Source organism: Podarcis melisellensis (assembly GCF_964234715.1).
Source record: "Podarcis melisellensis genome assembly, chromosome: 3".
NCBI classification, from domain to species: domain Eukaryota; kingdom Metazoa; phylum Chordata; class Lepidosauria; order Squamata; family Lacertidae; genus Podarcis; species Podarcis melisellensis.
The window spans coordinates 2,249,310-2,270,571 of record NC_138530.1 but is presented as its reverse complement, the minus strand read 5'-3'; the positions used below and the strand labels follow the sequence as shown (position 1 = coordinate 2,270,571).

Below are 21,262 nucleotides of genomic sequence, written 5' to 3'. Positions count from 1 at the left end.
CCTCTCCCCATATGTACAGACCTGGATCTTGAGATCATCATCTAGGCCCTTTTTGATGCACTTTCTTGAACAGATGTCCTGAGATGGGGGTGGAGGGAAGGCCCACCCATTAGTCAGAAGGACCCCTTCACTCAGTTGTGGCTCCTGCAACCTGACTCTTTCTTTTGAGATGCTCATGAGGACACTCTAGTTGCCGGCCAGAGTCACTGCCTTACACAAAAACTTGTCTGACCAGTTCTGACCTCCTCTCTTAGATTCTAACCCTCTGTGGGTACAGGACCGCTGGAATGAGAAGGAACTGAAGGCACCCTCAATATGAATCACCTTTTGGCCAAATCCCCCAGGTGTCAACATCCCACGGGTTGCTGATGTGGAGCAGGATGCCAACTCACTTGCAAGCAAGAGGAGAGAGGACATCAGGGTTGGATTTGGGGCAGAGGTCCAGAGCTCCACTCCACAGAATGAGCAGGAGGCTCCACAGAATGAGCAGGAGGCTCCCCAGATCCAGCAGAACTGGCTGACCTCATGTTAAAGTAGAACACATTGCCTGCTAAGGAAGACCTCCTGTAAGAGCCAACAGTGTGACGCGGCAGCTAAAAAAGCTAATGCAATTCTGGGCTGCATCAATAGGAGTATAGCACCTAGATCAAGGGAAGTAATAGTGCCACTGTATTCTGCTCTGGTCAGACCTCACCTGGAGTACTGTGTCCAGTTCTGGACACCACAGTTCAAGAAGGACACTGACAAACTGGAACGTGTCCAGAGGAGGGCAACCAAAATGGTCAAAGGCCTGGAAACGATGCCTTATGAGGAACGGCTAAGGGAGCTGGGCATGTTTAGCCTGGAGAAGAGGAGGTTAAGGAGTGATATGATAGCCATGTTCAAATATATAAAAGGATGTCACATAGAGGAGGGAGAAAAGTTGTTTTCTGCTGCTCCAGAGAAGCGGACACGGAGCAATGGTTCCAAACTACAAGAAAGAAGATTCCACCTAAACATTAGGAAGAACTTCCTGACAGTAAGAGCTGTTCGACAGTGGAATTTGCTGCCAAGGAGTGTGGTGGCGTCTCCTTCTTTGGAGGTCTTTAAGCAGAGGCTTGACAACCATATGTCAGGAGTGCTCTGATGGTGTTTCCTGCTTGGCAGGGGGTGGAATCGATGGCCCTTGGGGTCTCTTCCAACTCTATGATTCTATGATTCTAAGACCATAGAGGCACAAGATGCCAACTTCAGGCTGAGGATTCCTGGGGTGTTGGAACGGGAAGTGGAGAAACCTCTAGCATCTCCACCTGCCCTCATGTCCCAACGGTCCTCACCGGCTTTTATTCCTCTGCTTGCTCCTTATCTGAAGCAAGGACTCCTTCTGAGTACAGCCTTTTAAATGTTTTGTATCTATGGGTTTTTTCTAGCTCTGGGGTTAATGGCCCTAAACATTGCTGGCTGCCATTGTGCAGTCCCAAAGGACAACTCACTTTGGGTTTCTCTTCAGGCTTGGCATGAAAGTGGGGGCACCACTCCCTTGACTTTTTTCCTCCCCCAAGAGCACATTTGGGTTGTACCTTTCTTAGCTCTGATTCTATTCTGGGCTACTCATGCTGTGACTCCTCTGTTTATTACTTGTTTGGGAAGGTGAAAGGCAGAGATTGGATGGCTCAAAGGACCCGTCAGGAGGAGCTGAGAAGCAAGACATTGAGGGCAAAGCTCCACGTGGAAGAAGTTCTGCAGATACTTTCAAAATCAATGCAGGATGAATGTGGGTTGGTGTGAGAGGGGGTGGACTTCAAAATCACACCCTTCTCAGGTGTCTGTGGGTCAGGTGTCACCCACTTCCTTTTAGGCAATGCCCTAAACAGATATTTATACTCCACTGTGTGCAATCCACTAGAAGGATTGGCTTGTAGAGAATATTGGAACTGAGCCCATGGTGATATGATGGGATGGAAGCAAGGAGGGAGGGGGAGGAGAGCATCACCTGAACTAAACCTGGCGAATGTCACTCAGATGATGGGGAGGAAGTGCTCACCTGAGGGGCCTCACCTGTCCAGGGTGGTAATGCATTGCAGGGGTTGGACTAGATGACTCTTGGGGTACCTTCCAAAGCTGAAGCTCTATAAGTCTATGATTCTGTGGTATTTGGCTGGTCCTTGGCACATGAAACTCAGAGCTTGCCACATCCATCCTGCAAACAACGGTTGGCATCCCACAAGGTTTCATCAGTCCTCCAGTCACCTATAAGTAGAGGGAGCTTTCCTTTCCCTGCCAATTGCTCTTCCACTTGGCTTCTGGTACCTCCAGGATTCCCACCATCCTCCAACCATGAAGATCTTCTGCCTCCTCTCTGTTGCCGTCCTCTTCTTGATGCTGCTGGCTCCAGGTATGGCCTTCTTCTCAGATGCTTCTTCTCTGAGCAGCCCCACAGCTCTCAGCTTCATTCCTGTTAAACCTGACTCTGAGCACCACTTGCTGTGACTCCCAAAGAGGTGGGATCTTGCTCCTCTGTCCTCATGGAGAGTTTCCCAAATGGGGCTTCTGGTTGGACACTGTGAGAAGAGGATGCTGGACTAGATGGGCCCCTTTGGCCAGATCCACCAGTCAGTCTCTTCTTATTACCTCATTTATGTGATCCACGGAAGCTCTTGCTTTCAAATCTGTAATAATGCACTTCAGCACACTCGGCTTTGCGGTGGGTAAAAGAACGGGCTGCTTTCCTTGGCGAGGGGGCTTCTCTCTCCCAGTTTGCCAGTGGCCGCCCAGGGAAGCCAGTGACTCTGACGCAGCCTTCGCTACCACCTTGGCTCAGACCCTGTCCTGGAGGTGCAGGGAGGCAGCAGAAGGGCCATTGTGGAAGAAGTTGTAGAAGGTGTAGAAGGTGAGTCCTGCAAGAGAGAGCCTTCAAAGTCTTCTTTTTCCTCCTGCAGATTTCACCAGAGCCCAAGCTCAAGCTCAATGTCCTAGTCGGAGATGCACACAGCTCGGAGGGAGATGCGTAAGACGGTGCCCTAGGCCAATTGGTAGCTGTACAGGAGGCCGAGTGTGTTGCCGTCGCGGTGAGTTAAATCAAATCTTAGCTGTTCCCCCAAAATTAGTCAATGGTGTCTCATGACCCCAAATGTCCCTGGGAAATGCAGCAGCGGCAGTCTCAGCAACCCGGAGAAGTTGGCTCTGGCTGGCTTCAGGTGCTGCTGGGAAGTCCCCATAGGATGGTGGTGCAGGGGCTCTCAGATGCAGCTTCCGAGCTGCCTCCACCTTCCCTGACCCCAGCAACTAAGCTGTGAAGGGAGGCTTCATGCTGCCTATCGGAGCAGCCGCCCAACTCCTCCTTGCGTGCAAGCAGGAGCAGGGAGGGGATCTCTCAGCTGTGTATGGAAGCTTCACGCTGCCTATCGGATCCTGCCCCCTCCTGCTTGCAGGTAGGTAGGAATGGGATTGGGGCTGCTCCTATGGGAAGGGAGGCATTGCGCTGCCCTCCTTCTCCGCCTTCCATGCCTGGCCCACCGCGCACCACTTCCCCATGACCACCACCAGCGAACAACCAACAACTCAGGGGCTGCCCAGGCTCATGGAGAAAGGAGATAGAAGCCTCGGAGTCTGGTAGATAGAAGAAGACCACTTTTATTTTATGTTTTGAAGGCTACTAGTTGATGTACTATTTCTCTTTTTTTTTCTTTGGTGGTGATGGAAATTTATTTTCTTTTTCTGTATGGTTTGTTAATGTGATTGGTAACAATACAATTTAATAAAGGGGCGGGGAGAAGACTTGGAGGAAGGGGAAATGTTGCGGTTGAGGTCCAGGTGGTGGCCACCCCTCTGCCAATGCCATCATTGCAGCATCAACGTCCCAAACGTGTAGCATTTAATTAATTAAAGTGTCCCTGGATTTATTGAAAAAAATCTGGTAACCTTACCTTAGTCTGGGGGAAAATGCCTCCATTGGCCCAAAGAACAGCTCTTCATGGCATGAGAGGGTGGGGGCTCAGTCACTGACCCTCTTCAAATAGCAAAGGAAACCTGTGTGAAACGTCCCTGTGAAGGTGGTTACTGAATCACAGAATTGTAGAGTTGGAAGGGAAAGTGTTAAATGCACAACAACACACAAACACAAGGATCTGCTCAAATGTGTCCTCTCCTGGGGTTGTTGTTTGTAAAAAGAAGAAGGAAAAAGAACCACATTAGGAAAATTATGTCTGTATGGCAGCCAAGCCCCACTCAAATTCCCCAAAGTGCATATATGAAATGCCCAGAGGTCTCTCCTACACTCATAGAATAGAAGTGTAGCATTGGGAGTCACCAAGGGGACATCTAGTCCAACCCTCTGCAAAACAGAACCTTTGAGCCTCTGAGCCAGTGTGGTGTAGTGGTGAAGAGCAGTGGACTTGTAATCTGGTGAACCGGGTTCGATTCTCCGCTCCTCCACGTGGAGCTGCTGGGTGACCTTGGGCCAGTCACACTTCTCTGAAGTCTCTCAGCCTCACTCACCTCACAGAGTGTTTGTTGTTGGGGAGGAAGGGAATGTTATCTGCTTTGAGAATCCTTAGGATACTGATAAAGCGGGATATCAAATCCAAACTACTACTACTACTACTACAACTACTCTTCTTCTTCTTCTTCTTCTTCTTCTTCTTCTTCTTCTTCTTCTTCTTCTTCTTCTTCTTCTTCTTCTTCTTCTTCTTCGTGCAATTTGAACTCTGACAACAGCAGCTCTTCTGCCTCCCAGTTGGAGTCACTGGTTGTTATGTACTGAGTTGAATAGGATCCAAAAGGCAGCAGTCTGATTGGTCCTAGAACAATAGGATTCAGAATGCAGCAATCTGATTGCTCCTAGAACAATAGGATCCAGAATGCAGCAGTCTGATTGGTCCGCAGGAGCCACCCAATCCAGCTCCAGGTGGAAGTGAATCCGCAACCTGATTGGCCTACAGGTGAATCCTGGAATTTGCCAATCACGTAGGGCCCATTGTGTAAATAATGCAGACATTCTGGGGCAACTTCCATTCCTCCTCACCACTATGAGTTGAATAAAGAACATGAAATCCACTATTGACTCCGAGTATATTTCACTGGTCTGGGTTTTCAGAACCACCACCAACACCCATATTAACAGTGTTTCATCCTCTCACAGGATACTAACTCTGCAGATCTCCGGTGCAAGACCTCTGGTGAAAGGAAGACCACCCTGCTCTCCTCTGATGTGCAGCTGCCTCGACTGCACCCCCATCTCTGCTGGGGAAGAAACCGCTTTGCTTGATGCTGCTGAAGGCGATGCTGGGAAGGAGTCAAGAGGGAGCCATCCTGTCTGCCTGTCTACTCACGAGTAAGCCCACCCCAGTGGGCCCTGACTCCTTAGTAAATGGGCTCGGGATTGGAGCTTGGATTTGGTTTGCCTGCAAAAATGCTTTAGCTTCTTCTTTTTAATAAATGCAAGCATTGGAAACCTTTGTGTTGGTTCATGGTGTGAAAACGTGTGTTGGGATGAAGGAGAAGGGGGAAGGGAGAACGTTGGGGACAGGACCGGCCCAAGACATTTGAGCCCCTGAGGGAAACCACAAAATGGTGCTTTCCAGCCCCCACCCAGCCCCTACTCAGGGAAGAAGGGTTGAGTTAAAACCTACATTAGGATCAAGGGGGGGGGTGATATCAGCAACTCCCCCAAGTCACCAAGATGCATTTCTTGGGGGCTGAATCTGATGCCCCTGTGGATCCTGCTACCCAAGATGGGCACTGCCCCTTTCCTCGTGAGTGGACTGGCCCATCTGTTGATCTCTGTCCTTCATGGCAGGGAAGGAAGAGAAGGGGGAGGAGGATGGGAAGCAGAACTGTGAAGAAGGAAGGTGATGGGTGGTGGGCAGCAAGGCGAGGTTTCCCCCAGGCTTCTAGGCAAGGCATGCAACATTTCTCCAGTGAAAAGAACATGCCCTGTTCCTCCTTTAAATATATATATATATATATTTATTGAGGTTTTGAAAAATTACAAAAATAAGGGGGGGGGGGAGAAGAACAAAAAAAAGCAGAAGAATAAAAACAATTAGAAAAAAAAGACAAATCAATCCTTCCATAACTTATCTTTCATTTGCTTGCTTCCTTGACCTCCTCACACCTCCCTTTTTTGTATTCTAGTTCAATTAGCTATTTCAGCAAATCCTTTCCATCTTTGTTTTTATCCTAATAATTTATCTTAATATAATGTAACTTTACATTCTCACCAATTAACAATCCATTTTTACTTAATCTTTTATAACATTTCTGCTAAAACCACATAACTTCTTTCCAACATCCTTCTAACATTCCTTGATTTTACAATGTTTCTGTAAATAAACTTTAAATTTTTTCCAATCTTCTTCCACCGACTCTTCTCCCTGGTCTTGGATTCTGCCAGTCATTTCCGCCAGTTCCATGTAGTCCATCACCTTCATCTGCCATTCTTCCCGGGTGGGTAAATCTTGTGTCTTCCAATACTTTGCAATAAGTATTCTTGCTGCTGTTGTAGCATACATAAAGAAGGTTCTGTCCTTTGGCACCGATTGGCCGACCATGCCCAGGAGAAAGGCCTCTGGTTTCTTCAGGAAGGTATATTTAAATACCTTTTTCATTTCATTATAGATCATCTCCCAAAAAGTCTTAATCCTTGGGCATGTCCACCAAAGGTGAAAGAATGTACCTTCAGTCTCATTACATTTCCAGCATTATTATCAGGCAAGTGATATATTTTTGCAAGCTTGACTGGTCCCATGCCCTGTTCCTTCTTCATCATCATGATGCTATTACTTATAACCAGGGGTCAGCAAACTTACCGCGCCTTGGGGCGGTGTCTCCAGCGCCAATTGCCGGCGGGCCGGAGAGCGGGGGAGCGCGTGCCCATATGCGTGTGCACACAATTTTTCTGGAAATACTTTTGCAAAAGCTAAGAAATACTTTTACAAAAGCTAATAAAGGAAGAAAAAATAAAAGGAATTGTAATTGGGAAAAAAATCCCATAAAGTCAGAGCATTTGTGGACGATTTAATAATAACAACAAAAGACCCAAAAAGAAATCATCCCAGCGGCGTTGGAATTAATTAATACATATGAAAAATTGGCGGGCCTGAAGGTAAATTATCAAAAAACTAAGCTACTAAAAATCTAAATACAGAAGAGAATAAAGAACTCCAACAGTTGACGGGTTTAGAGATCAAGAACAAGGTAAAATACTTAGGGATCTGGGTATCAACAAAGGGTATTAACCTATACGAAGATAATTATGTCAAAGTATGGAAGGAGGTAAAGAAAAATATAGAAACTTGGACAAAGCTACACCTCTCTCTATGGCGTAGAATCTCGGTGGTTAAGATGAACATACTCCCCAAAATGAGCTTTTTATTTCAAACTGTACCAATATTAGGGATGTGGGTGGCACTTTGGATTAAACCACAGATCCTAGAACTTGCCGATCAGAAGGTCGGAGGTTCAAATCCCCGCAATGGATTGAGCTCCCGTTGCTTGGTCCCTGCTCCTGCCAACCTAGCAGTTCAAAGTGCAAGTAGATAAATAGGTACCACTCCGGCAGGAAGGTAAACAGCGTTTCCGTGCACTGCTCTGGTTCGCCAGAAGTGACTTAGTCATGCTGGCCACATGACCCGGAAGCTGTATGCCGGCTCCCTCGGCCAGTAAAGCGAGACGAGTGCCACAACCCCAGAGTCGTCCACGACTGGACCTAATGGTCAGGGGTCCCTTTACCTTTACCTTTATACTGATATTGGGGGGCGGTGAAATATTTTCAAGAGTGGAAGAACGATATGGCAAAATTTATATGGGGGGGGGGGCGAGACCAAAATAACAACTGTTAATAGATAAAAAAGAGAGAGGAGGCTTCACACTCCCTGATTTAGAGTTATACCATGCAGCTGCAGGATTAGCAATGACAAACCTAGACAGCATCTTAAAAAGCAGAGACATCACCTTGCCGACAAAGGTCCGTATAGTTAAAGCTATGGTTTTCCCAGTAGTGATGTATGGAAGTGAGAGCTGGACGATAAGGAAGGCTGATCACCGAAGAATGGATGCTTTTGAATTCTGGTGCTGGAGGAGACTCTGGAGAGTTCCATGGATTGCAAGAAGAACTAACCTCTCCATTCAGAAGGAAACCAGCCCTGAGTCCTCACTGGAAGGACAGATCCTACCAGCTTGAGTTTGACCAAAGTGCGGGAGGCAGCGGAAGACAGGAGTGCCTGGCGTGCTCTGGTCCATGGGGTCACGAAGAGGCGGACATGACTAAACAACTAAACAGCAACAAAGGACCCCTGGAAGTACAGTCAAAGGCAACTATGGGGTGTGGTGCTCATCTCGCTTCCAGGCATATTTGATCTTCTTGCAGTCCATGGGACTCTCGAGAGTCTCCTCCAGCACCATAATTCAAAAGCATCCATCCTTCAGCCTTCTTTATGGTCCAGCTCTCACTTCCATACATCACTACTGGGAAAACCATAGCTTTAACTATACGGACCTTTGTTGGCAAGGTGATGTCTCTGCTTTTTAGGATGCTGTCTAGGTTTGTCATCGCTTTCCTCCCAAGGAGCAGGCGTCTTTTGATTTTGTGGCTGCTGGCACCATCTGCAGTGATCATGGAGCCCAAGAAAGTAAAATCTCTCACTGCCTCCATTTCTTCCCCTTCTGTTTCCCAGGAGGTGATGGGACCAGTGGCCATGATCTTAGTTTGTTAGATGTTGAGCTTCAGACCATATTTTGCACTCTCCTCTTTCACCCTCATTAAGAGGTTCTTTAATTCCTCCTCACTTTCTGCCATCAAGGTTGTGTCATCTGCACCACTGTATGGGATTCAACAATACAGACTAGCTGGGCTAAGTAAAACCCATTGGAAAGACCCTGCTCTGCATTCCGTTTCCCACATTTCTCAGGATACAGAACACACACCCCATTAAGTGCTAACGGCCTCCGCAAGAACCACAAAACGGCCACGAAGAGTGTTTTATTTTGTTCCTGCTGCAAAAGAAGTATGATGCCAGCCTGCCTTGCAGGAGTTGAGCCACCAGAGGTCGCATCTCTCCATACCTGTCCCTCTCCGCATGGTCCACTTCTTCCAAGAAACTTTTAAGAGACTCCCAGCAACTGGAACCTTTTTCAGAGCAACAACAACAATCCAGCCCTTGGAGCTGCTTCTGACTCTCCCCTTTCTCTGCCTGCCCCTTCCCACTCCCCTTGGCTTCCCCAGGAGTGGCGAAGGCTAGCTGGAAAGCTGCCTGGGTCCTTCACTTTGCCTGGAGAAGGGCTGGCTACAGAGTTTTGAGAGAGCCACAGCTGGCAATCTGAAGCAGAGGAACATCAGGAGAACCACCACCACCACACAAGACCCCTTGTTGCCCATGGAAGGGATGACTGCCCATGTCTAGAGGGCTCTTCCTTTCCTTCTGGACTGGAAGGAGCTAACTGGCAAGAACTCTGTATTTTGAGATTTCGCTCAACCTTCTCTAACCATCTTGCATGGTGGGGATTAGGAGGGGCTGAAGAATCCAAGGCTGTCAAGAACCCTGCCATCAGGTGAGTAACTTAACTTACACCATGGTTGTTTCAAGGGCTGAGCAGGAGACACAGTTCTCCAGCAGGGTGGGGGGGGGTGAGGACCTTTCTGCTGGCACTTGTTGTTGCTTAGTTGTTTAGTCGTGTCCGACTCTTCATGACCCCCTGGACCAGAGCACGCCAGGCACTCCTGTCTTCCACTGCCTCCCGCAGTTTGGTCAAACTCATGCTGGTAGCTTCAAGGACACTGTCCCACCATCTCGTCCTCTGTCGTCCCCTTCTCCTTGTGCCCTCCATCTTTCCCAGCATCAGGGTCTTTTCCAGGGAGTCTTCTCTTCTCATGAGGTGGCCAAAGTCTTGGAGCCTCAGCTTCAGGATCTGTCCTTCCAGTGAGCACTCAGGGCTGATTTCCTTCAGAATGGAGAGGTTTGATCTTCTTGCAGTCCATGGGACTCTCAAGAGTCTTCTCCAGCACCAGAATTCGAAAGTATCCATTCTTTGGCGATCAGCCTTCTTTGTCCAAATAAATCTCTGCCACTGACTTCTGGAATAGCCTTGGCGAACAGAGTAGTGTTTGCATCCAGTTTTGGGCACCTGAGTTTGAGAAGGAGATTGCTAAGCTAGAAGGTGTGCAGAGGAGGGCAACCAAGATGATCAAGGGTCTGGAAACCAAGCCTAATGAGGAGCGGTTGAAGGAACTAGGGATGTTTAGCCTGGGAAAGAGGCGACAGAGAGGTGATATGATATCTGAAGGGCTGCCACATGGAAGATGGAGCGAGCTTGTTTTCTCCTGCTCTGGAGGGTAGGACCTCAAACCCATGGCTTCAAGTTGCAAGAAAGGAGATTCCGACTCAACATCAGGAGAACATTCTGATGATAAGAACTGTTCAACAGTGGAACGGGCTCCATTGGAAGACGGTGGGTTCTCCTCCCTTGGAGGCTTTTAAGCAGAAGTTGGGTGGAACCTTCAGCTGAGATTCCTGCATTACATGGGGTTGGACTAGATGACCTTCGAGGTCCCTTCCAGCTCTACAGTTCTATGATTCTAACTCATTCTCACTTAACTTATCTGTGAAATGGGAGCAATGTTGATCAACTTCACGCTTACTCAAAGGGGATTTTTAATGGAAAACCCTGAGCTTGTCCCTCCAGCGTGCCAGTGTGGTGTAGTGGTTAAGAACGGTGGACTCGTAATCTGGGGAACCGGGTTCACGTCTCCACCCCTCCACATGCAGCTGCTGGGTGACCTTGGGCTAGTCACACTTCTGTGAAGTCTCTCAGCCCCACTCACCTCACAGAGTGTTTGTTGTGGGGGAGGAAGGGAAAAGGAGATTGTTAGCCACTTTGAGACTTCTTTGAGTAGTGATAAAAACGGGATATCAAATCCAAACTCTTCTCCTCCTCCTCCTCCTCCTCCTCCTCCTCCTCCTCCTTCTCCTTCTCCTTCTCCAGGCCCCCTTCATGTTTATGATCTTTCAGGGGCAAAAAGGCTTCCCCTCCTCACTTCTAAGGGGACAACCTGCAGCCCAAACTTCCTCTTGGTAAGTGAAGTGCTGTAAGAGAGAGGTGGAGATTTTGCCAACAAAAGGGTTCCTGTCGCCCCCACCCTCCCAATGCTCAATTTTGCAGAATGCTGATCTTCGCCCCCTGTGCACCGCTTGAAACGACACCTTTTCCAGGAGAAAATCCAATCCTGTGAAAATTCAGTGCAGCCTCCCATTAAATAGGGAAATATTGTCGAAGAGATACAACAGCTCAGATACCCAACAGTGGGTGGGTGATGGTCCAGAGGAAGTTGAGAGGTATCCAATATAAGTTTTGTAAGGAGAAATATATGAAATATTGCAAAATAGAGAAAGGGGAGAGATTTCAGTTATGAAATTTAAAGGTAAATTTAAAGTAAGAAAAGTGTATTAAGTGAATAGATTGGGAAAATTTCAGATGTGGTTGATGGAAGTCCAAAGTTGTATAAGATGTAAAAGTATGTTTAATTATTTGAAGATAATATGTTAAAAACTAATAAAAAAATTATTTTAAAAAAGAGAGAGGGGGGTATCCAATATATGCATTCATGGGACTTTTGATGTGACTTTCCAAGACTTTGGCCACCTCATGAGAAGAGAAGACTCCCTGGAAAGGACCCTGATGTTGGGAAAGGTGGAGGGCACAAGGAGAAGGGGACGGCAGAGGACGAGATGGTGGGACAGTGTTCTCGAAGCTACCAGCATGAGTTAGACCAAACTGTGGGAGGCAGTGATATCAAATCCAAACTCTTCTTCTTCTTCTTCAGTGGAAGACAGAAGGATCTGGCAAGCTCTGGTCCATGGGAGACAACTAAACAACTAAAGAAAACAACAAGCCGTGTTGGTCTGACGCAATTGAAACAAATAAAAACATTGACCAGTAGCACCTTAGAGACCAGCTAAGTTTGTTCTGGGTATAAGCTTTCATGTGCATGCACACGTCTTCAGATACACTGAAACAGAAGTCACCAGACCCTTTACATATGCAAAAGTTATTTTTTGTGATCTGCATACTATCCCTTGCTTTTTCCTGTAGGACTAATGGCAGTCGTTAACAGCCACAGGTTCACCATACCCACTGAGTCAATCACCCATCTCCTACTACCCTTCTGGAAGGAAAACCCACCCTCCCCTCCCACTATATATATAAGGGTCTGGTGACTTCTGTTTCAGGGTATTTGAAGAAGTGTGCATGCACACAAAAGCTTATACAGTGGTACCTCAGGTTACAGACGCTTCAGGTTACAGATGCTTCGGGTTACAGACTCCACTAACCCGAAATAGTACCTCGGGTTAAGAACTTTGCTTCGGGTAAAATTAATGAATCTTAGAATGATGTTGGATTGAAATTAAGTGGTTTCTAGCTGTAATGGTATAAAAGAATATGAAAAAATGGTTTTTTTATAAGTAAAAATTCAAGGTCATAATAATTTAAGATTAAAGATTTGGGTAGAATAAAGAGGGAAAGAAACTGCTGAGCTAAGATATTGAACTGGAATACAAAAAAGGGTATTCCTTTTTTGGTAGAATAAAGGTAGAATAAAGAGGGAAAGAAACTGCTGAGCTAATATATTGAATTGGAATACAAAAAAGGGAGGTACGGGGAGGTCCGAGAAACAAGTAAAGGAAAAATAATATGATGAGAAGACTGATTGTTTTTAACAACTTTTATTTTGTATTTTTTCTTTTTTCTTTTTCTATTTTGTAACGCAAAAATCTTAATAAAAATTATATATATATATAAAAAAAGAACTTTGCTTCAGGATGAGAACAGAAATTGCACAGCGGCGGCGCAGTGGCAGCGGGAGGCCCCATTAGCTAAAGTGGTGCTTCAGGTTAAGAACAGTTTCAGGCTAAGAATGGACCTCCAGAACGAATTAAGTTCTTAACCCGAGGTTCCACTGTACACAGAACAAACTTAGTTGGTCTCTTAGGTGCTATTGGACAATTGTTTAATTTTTTTATTTATTTGGAAATTCAAAGGGTAGCATCTAAATGTGGTGGACTTTCCTGCATCAGAGGTTTTCAAACCAAGGTCGGTTGGGATTCTTGAGCTGTGATTCCTGCATTGTGGGGGTTGGACTAGATGGCATTTGGAGTGTCCCTTCCAGTTCTACAGTTCCGTGATTTTATGATTCCTGGCTTTCCACTAAAGTTTGGAGAAATGAAAAGAAAAAAATCCACCAGTGCCCTTTTGCCCTCCCCCACTCTCTTCCCCGTTCCCCTGCCCCCCCCCCCCCCGGTGCCAGGGACAATTAACTTCTTTTTACAGATAGGTAGCCGTGTTGGTCTGTCATAGTCAAAACAAAAAAAAATTTCCTTCCAGTAGCACCTTAAAGACCAACTAAGTTAGTTCTTGGTATGAGCTTTCGTGTGCATGCACACTTCTTCAGATACACTGAAACAGAAGTCACCAGACCCTTCTATATAGTGAGAAGGTGGGGAGGGGTATTACTCAGAAGGGTTTCTCTGTCTTGTGATTCCTGATGTCAGATAAACGGACATAAATCTGACATCAGGAATCACAAGACAGAGAAACCAGTAGGAGAACACTTCAATCTCCCAGGACATTCTATACAAGATCTCAAAGTAGCTGTTTTACTACAAAGGAATTTCAGAAATAGACTGGAAAGAGAAGCTGCTGAATTGCAACTTATCACCAAACTTAAAACCATGGAGAGACCTGGTCTGAACAAAGACATTGGATTCTTATCTCATTATACATGACAAAGCCATTTTTCACCTTCTCACCCCTTGCTTTTTCCTGTAAGACCTATTGCAGTCGTTAAGAGTCGTCAACAGGCTCATCACAGCTATCTGCCAATCACCCATTCCCACCACCCTTCTGAGTAATACCCCTCCCCACCTTCTCACTATATAGAAGGGTCTGGAAACTTCTGTTTCAGTGTATCTGAAGAAGTGTGCATGCAAACGAAAGCTCATACCAAGAACTAACTTAGTTGGTCTTTAAGGTGCTACTGGAAGGAATTTTTTTTGTTTTAACTTCTTTTTGGCTGGCAAGACAGATGAAAGGAGGCTGATCAGAGGCAGGGCACACTGGGCAGGGGGGGGGCGTTTTCATCTCGGGGGCGAGAAAGCAACAGCCTCTCAAACATGAGTGTTAGCTGAAGTTGAAAGCAGCCAGGGATGAAAGGAACTTTGAGATGGGGGAGAAATAGAGAGGGGGGAGAGCAGAAGAATAAGGAGGAATAAGGGGAGGGGAGTGTGATGGCCTGGGACTCGGGCTTGGACTTGGAACTGGAGGCGTCTCGGTCTGCACCGGATCCTTTGCCTCAGGCATCACCTAAACCAAGTCTGGGGCCTGATCCTGAAGAGTCCTGGTCTGCACAGGTTCCCCTGCAACAAGCACCAGCTGGGCCGAGTCAGGGGCCTGAGCCTGCCCTGGCTCCAGATGTGGGGATTCCCTCGTTGCCTCCAGCTGGGCCATCACTTACAGATGCTCCACTACAGGTTGGGTCAGGAGAGGCTGAGGCGGCCTCTGGGTCTAGTCACCCACTGACGTCTCCCAAGCTGTAGAGACTGAGGTCTGAGAGAAGGAGAGACCTGAGTACTCACAGGAGGAGTGCTCGCCTTCGGCGAGACAGGGAGGTGAGTCGCCGGGGGATCAGGACCGGCCGCTACCCCGACAGAGATAAAAGGCTGTCGGACCCCGCCCCAGGTTGTGGGAGCAACATTGCTAGAACCTGCCTGAGACCCTGTGCCTGACCTAGCCTGGTTTCCTGCCTTGGCCCTGTTGGACTGACGCCTTGTGGAATCCTTGGATTTTGGACCAGACCTGGACTGTGATGCTTGGGTTAACCCCTGGGCCCAGCACAGGGAGGAATAAGGAAAAGCGGGACATTCTGGGATCAAATCAGAAACTAGGACAGCTTCTCTAATTCCAGGACTGTCACTGGAAAACTGGAACACTTGGAGGGTATGCAGAAAAGATGTTCTGCCACAGAGATAACCTCCCTGGTCAAGCTATCTCTCACACTGTCCTTAAGCCTATCTGCATCCAGCCACCTGCCTGGGAATCTTCAGGTGTGATTCCTGAATTGCAGGGGGTTGGACTAGATGACCCTTGGGGTACCTCCCAAATCTTCTGAGGGTCTGCCTTCTTACATCACATCACCTCCCCCCCAAAAAACCCCACCCTTTAAAAAATATATATTTTAAAATACTTTTACAGTGGTACCTCTAGATATGAACGGGATCCGTTCTGGAGCCCTGTTCACATCTAGAGGTAAACGTAACTAGCGACGGCACATCTGCTCTCGCGTGCGTCATTTTTCGTCGCTTCTGCGCATGCGTGTGATGTCATTTTGAGTGTCTGCGCATGCACAAGCGGCAAAACCCGGAAGCAACACGCTCCCTTACTTCCGGGTTGCTGAGGAGCGTAGCTCGAACACGCTCAACTTGAAGCATATTTAACCCGAGGTATAACTGTATTTTGTATTAAACAAATACAGATAAATATAAACAACCAAAATTACAAAAGAAAAATCCTTAATCGTAATAATGAAAAAAGCTAAAAAAAACCCTACAAAAATATCAAAGTACATGGCATAGAACATAAGCCATTATGGGAAAGAAAAAAGGAAAAGGAAAGGAGGAGGAGAACGAGTGAAAAAGAAAAAGAAAAAACAAAAAGACAAAAACACAAGGAGGCTCATCTATTGTACGCTTCCATCAAGGTCACAACAGATCATTGTTCTTATCAGTTCTCTCTATCTGCATTCCATAGAATCCCTCATCTTTGTCTCAGGGAACATTTCCCTATGCAGCATCATTCTAAACATAACCAGATCTTTCTTGATGAACCCTTGTCCCCTAGATAATTATTTAAACATTCCCATTCTTCTTTCACCATCTTTTTAGGCTTCTCTCTTATTGCATCTCTTATTGCATCTCTTATTGCATTGCTTCTCTCTTACTGCATCTTATTTGTGAGCTCCAAGTGCCCACACAACTTGACTACCCATCCATCTTAACACGACACTGTCAAAGTGTTGACTGTAAGCTTCCTGGGGCAAAGATCCATTCCACTGTTCTCCATTTGTTTTCCCAAAAAGTGCCTTGCTCCATCGATCACCGCACGTCTTCTGGCCTTGCAGAGAACAGGCCCGTCCCCTGAGATAGGAGAGGAGGGTCTGGGCTCTGGCCTAGTTGGGAGGAATCCAGAGCTGTTATCCATCTGGTCTGAGGCTGGGTTTGGCAGCCCTCCCTCTCTGTCAAAGCAGCTGCCCTTTTGCTAAGTTGGGGGCAGATCAGCAACCAGCCAATTCTGGCATCAGCCGAACAAGCCAAACAAACAGGCAGATCGGTCCATTCCAGTTTCTAGTTTCCTCCCGATTTCGGCAGTTTCCAGTTCACCACATGCATCAAAAAAAGTTGCTGTGGAAATTCCTTAGCATTTGTGTGCAGTTTTGACTAATACACACCTATTTGCAAGCAGTCTCTCCTAATTTGTTTGTGTGTGTTATTTTTAGCCTGCAAACTTCCCCCGATTAATGTATTTCTGTACAGTGGTACCTCGGGTTACATACGCTTCAGGTCACGTACACTTCAGGTTACAGACTCCACTACCAAAAAATAGTGTTTCAAGTTAAGAATTTTGCTTCAGGATGAGAACAGAAATCATGCTCTGGTGGAGCGGTGGCAGTGGGAGGCCCCATTAGCTAAAGCGGTGCTTCAGGTTAAGAACAGTTTCAGGTTAAGTATGCACCTCCGGAACGAATTAAGTACTTAACCCGAGGTACCACTGTATATGGTTTTGGTGGGTGTTTTGGCTTTCTGCTTGGAGAACTTCATTGCAAAATTTTGAGGAGTGCAGACTTTGAGGGAAAGCTGGTTTGTTTTCCAGTCTGCAAATTGTTTTGCCACGTTTGGATTAGGTTGATTCACTTTAAAATTTCTCTCCCCCATCCCTTTGGGACTCTGAGTGATGAGGTGAAGGTAAAAGATAAAGGACCCCTAGATGGTTAAGTCCAGTCAAAGGTGACTATGGGGTTGTGGCGCTCATCTGGCTTTCAGGCCGAGGGAGCTGGTGTTTGTCCGAAGATGGCTTTCCAGGTCTTGTGGCCAGCATGACTATACCACTTCTGGTGCAACGGGACACCATGGTGGAAGCCAGAGCACACGGAAACGCCGGCTCCCTTGGCCTGAAAGCAAGATGAGCGCCACAACCCCGTAGCCACCTGACTGGACTTAACCGGTCCTTTACCATTTTTTTATCTTAATGAAGGAATCTCAATGAAAGCATTTATGACAGATGGCCATCCAACCTCTACTTTGAAACCTCCAAGGAAGGAGAGTCCACAATTTCCTGACTGGATTCTTCCATGTGTCTCCCACAGGTGGAAAGATGGAGAACAAAGCCATGTACCTCCATACCTTTGGTGAGAGAGAGAATGGATCCGTCTTCGAGGAGCAGTTTGATGGAAAGAGCCTCTCCAAGCTGAACCTCTGCGATGACGGTAAGTGATGGGTCCAAGGCAGTAGGGACCTCCTTGCGAGATCTTCTTTGCTTTGAGGGTTCATGGAACAGGGATGGCTGAATGGGAACGGCTGTGGAAAAGAGATATCAAATTTATGGCATACTATAATTTAAGAGTGGCGCTGTGGGTTAAACGACAGAGCCTAGGACTTGCTGATCAGAAGGTCGGCGGTTCGAATCGCTGTGATGGGGTGAGCTCCCATTGCTCGGTCCCTGCTCCTGCCAACCTAGCAGTTTGAAAGCACGTCAAAGTGCAAGTAGATAAATAGGTACCACTCCGGCGGGAAGGTAAACGGCGTTTCCGTGCGCTGTTCTGGTTCTCCAGAAGCGGCTTAGTCATGCTGGCCACATAACCCAGAAGCTGTACGCCGGCTTCCTTGGCCAATAAAGCGAGATGAGTGCCGCAGCCCCAGAGTCGGTCACGATTGGACCTAATGGTCAGGGATCCCTTTACCTTTATAATTTAAGAGCGAATGTAATGAAAATGCAATACAGGTGGTACCTGACCCCGGCCAGATTGGCAAAAATGTACAAAAACTGTAGTGATGTCTGTTGGAGATGCAACAAAGGGGCATGAACCTTTCTACATATGTGATGGGAGTGCAAAGAGATAGTGGGATTCTGATAAAATATCAATAACGAACTGAAAAAGATGTTTAGATTTTCATTTGGGGAAAAACCAGAATCCTTTCTCCTAGGCATCACATCAGAGGAAATAAAAAGAACGGTCAGACCAATATTTATGTATGCAACTACGGAGGCAAGGTTGTTGATTGCCAAAATTGGAAAAGCAGCAGCGTCCCAACTAAAACCGACTGGTTATCTAAAATGATGGAATACTTCCATATTGCCGAACTAACAGGGAGGATAAGAGGAGATATGGTACAAAAAGTGAATAAGGAGTGGGCTATCTTTAAAGAATACATCAAAGTTTAAGTGGAAAAAGTAGAATTTCTGACAGCTATTGAGTGAATCCAGAAAATGATTAGGGTGAAAGGAGGGTAAAGTCAAGATAGAAGAAGAGGTTAAAGAAACAATGAAATGTGTTTAATGTAGTTGGAAAAATAAAGTATTGTAACAAGAACGGCTGGAAGTCAAGTCACTAGGTGGGTGTCTGTGTGGGGTAGGTGTGTAGGCATGTTGATATGCACAGGATAGGTAGGTATTATATAGAGTAATGTAGGTATGTTTTATATTATGAATATGAGGTAGTGTGTTGTGTACGTGTATTGTGTAAATGTATATGTATGTGTTTTATATGTTAATAAAATCTAAATAATAAAAAAGGAACAGGGGTGGCTAAGTCATAGCTGTCAAGTGTCCCTTATTTGAAGGGACAGTCCCTTATTCCAGCGCCATGTCCCGCTGCTGTCCCTTATTGATGGATGTCCCTTAAATGTCCCTTAAATGATGTCCCTCAAATTTCAAAGGAAGCAGCTCCTCTCCCTTCCTCCCTGCCGGCCAGGGAGGAGGGAGGCTCCAACTGTGTTGCTTGGCTGTGTTGCTCACCCAATAAGAAGTCTAAGAATGACTGGGGAGTGGAGCTTGCATGCCTTGTGTGTGGCTAGTTAATGCAAGCTGGGGGTTTTTTTGAATGCTGGACGCCATTTTGTTGCACGTGCTGCTGCAAACTTTGCAGTGCAAAGCCAGGCCGGGGAGCCATTTTAAGTTGAGGCTGCATAGGCCTTGTGGTGCATGTGATTCAGATTCTATTCAGTTGAACCTCTGGTTACAAAGTTGGTTGGACAGTGTTCTCGAAGCTACCAGCATGAGTTTGACCAAACTGCAGGAGGACAGGAAGACTGGAGTGCCTGGAACAGGTGAGGCTGCAGGTCCCTAATTTTGGCTGCTGGTCCCTTATTTTCAAATCTGTAAGTTGACAGCTATGGGCTAAGTAATTCAGTTTTTCCAATTCCCAATACAAACTGCCCTGATCCAAGAAAAGTGGTGCACATTCCTTCCTTGGAGGTTTTTAAGCAGATGTTGGATGGGCATCTGTCAGCGATTCTTTTAGATTCCTGCATTTCAGGGGGTTGGACTGGATGTCTCTGGGGGTCCCATCCAACTCTATGATTCTATGAAACGTGTGACTCAGAATTTGATTGTCCATCAGGTCACCCTCTTCTCCAATATTTTCTGACACACCTCTAGGCTCACAAAACATATCTCTACTTTTACATTTAAACGTCTATTGAAATGCATCTTTGTATGTGTTGTGAGGATTTATAAAAGCCTCACGCAGCACCTCCCACCAGCTTGCCCTGGCTCCCTTTTAGGATTGGTTTAACCACTAAAATAATATCTACGTTAGTGTGATTATCAAAGCAAGAGTGTTTATTCATTTAGGTGCAAAACGTTTCAACTTCTGCCTTCCTCACCTGCTCTGATTTAAAAAAATCATTTTTATTGGATCGGCTGATCATAGAATCACAGAACTGTAGAGCTGGGGGACCCTCAGAGATCCTCTAGTCCAACCCCTGCAATGCAGAGAATCTCTGACTGATGGCCATCCAACCTCTGCTTAAAAACCTCCAATGGGAGAGGGTCCACCACCTTGCGAAGGCAGAAGCTGAAATATATTTATATATAAATATATAAATAAAGCCATCAATAAAAAAAGAAAAACCCTAATGTTTGTTAATCACAGACGCTCACACTTTAAATGTGGGAACAGAACAGTCTTATCAGCCTGGAAATAGACTGATTTCCCCCATTGACTATATAGGTGTGGACAGATATATCCGAGCCCAATGTGCTCCCAAACTTGGCACATGATTTTGCCTCCTGTGGCAATGAGTTCCATAGTTCAGTCATGAAGAAGTGCTCCCTTCTGTCTCCCCCATTCATCTGCCAACCTGTTTCAGGACTGGTTCTCCTGGCATGGAAATGCCCCCCAATATCTTCCTTGGCATAGGAGGGAGCCTGCCCATGCTGGGGATAGGTAGCAAGTGGGGGTCTCTTGTCCCAGAACAGATGCCCATTCCAGCTTGCAAACTGAGTTGTGCAGCTCACCCTTATGAGATTGATTGGAAGTTAAGTGACGGTGTGTGTGTGTGTTGAAATATACTCAGAGTCGAGAGTGGATTTCCTGCTCTTTATTCAGCTCATAGTGGTGAGGAGGAATGGAAGTTCCCCCAGAATGTCTGCTTTATATACATTATTTACACAATGCACCCCACGTGATTGGCTAATTCCGGGATTCTCCTGTAGGCCAATCAGGTTGCGGATTCACTTCCACCCGGAGCTCGATTGGGTGGCTCCTGTGGACCAATCAGACTGCTGCATTCTGGATCCTATTGTTCTAGGACAAATCAGAGTGCTGCATTTTGGATCCTATTCATAACACCGGTTGGGCTGGACAACTCACTGTAAACATCAATCTTGTATGCTGTGACAGTGAGGAGTTGTTCAGGATCCCAAAACCCAGCATCTGTTAGAATCTTTCATTTTCTCATTTTTCCTGAGGTTAACTTTGATCTCTTTCCTTGTCCTTTGAATCCACTGGCCTCCCCTCCAGAACACCAGGAACCAAGTTTGCTCTATCTTCCACGGAGCAGCCCCCAGATATTTGAACATGGCCACATTTGCAGGTTGAAATCTTGCCGCGGTCCCCCACTTTCCGTACGGAAGTGGATAAGTTCCTCTGCACAGCTGCAGCCGGCCTCAGAAAGGGAGCGGCTGTTTCTGGGGTCCAGGCCAAGCCCCCTAGCACTCGCCAAGGGCCTGATATAAG

The 21,262-nt window shown here is 46.5% G+C and overlaps 1 protein-coding gene and 1 long non-coding RNA gene across 2 annotated transcripts in view; both read left to right on the top strand.

The window, feature by feature from the left end:
• The window catches only part of LOC309365984, a 119,384-nt gene extending 113,949 nt beyond the window's left edge, over window positions 1–5,435 (top strand). Inside the window, exon 3 of the long non-coding RNA XR_014166352.1 lies at window positions 5,120–5,435. This is a non-coding gene — a long non-coding RNA (uncharacterized lncRNA). The remainder of the gene's footprint in view (window positions 1–5,119) is intronic.
• A 3,656-nt stretch (window positions 5,436–9,091) lies between these two features.
• The window catches only part of SCARA5 (scavenger receptor class A member 5), a 103,635-nt gene continuing 91,464 nt past the window's right edge, over window positions 9,092–21,262 (top strand). The window contains exons 1-2 of the mRNA XM_081904170.1: window positions 9,092–9,528; window positions 17,390–17,509. Coding sequence (XP_081760296.1) covers window positions 17,398–17,509 — 112 coding nt within the window. The 5' untranslated portion in view covers window positions 9,092–9,528; window positions 17,390–17,397. The remainder of the gene's footprint in view (window positions 9,529–17,389; window positions 17,510–21,262) is intronic.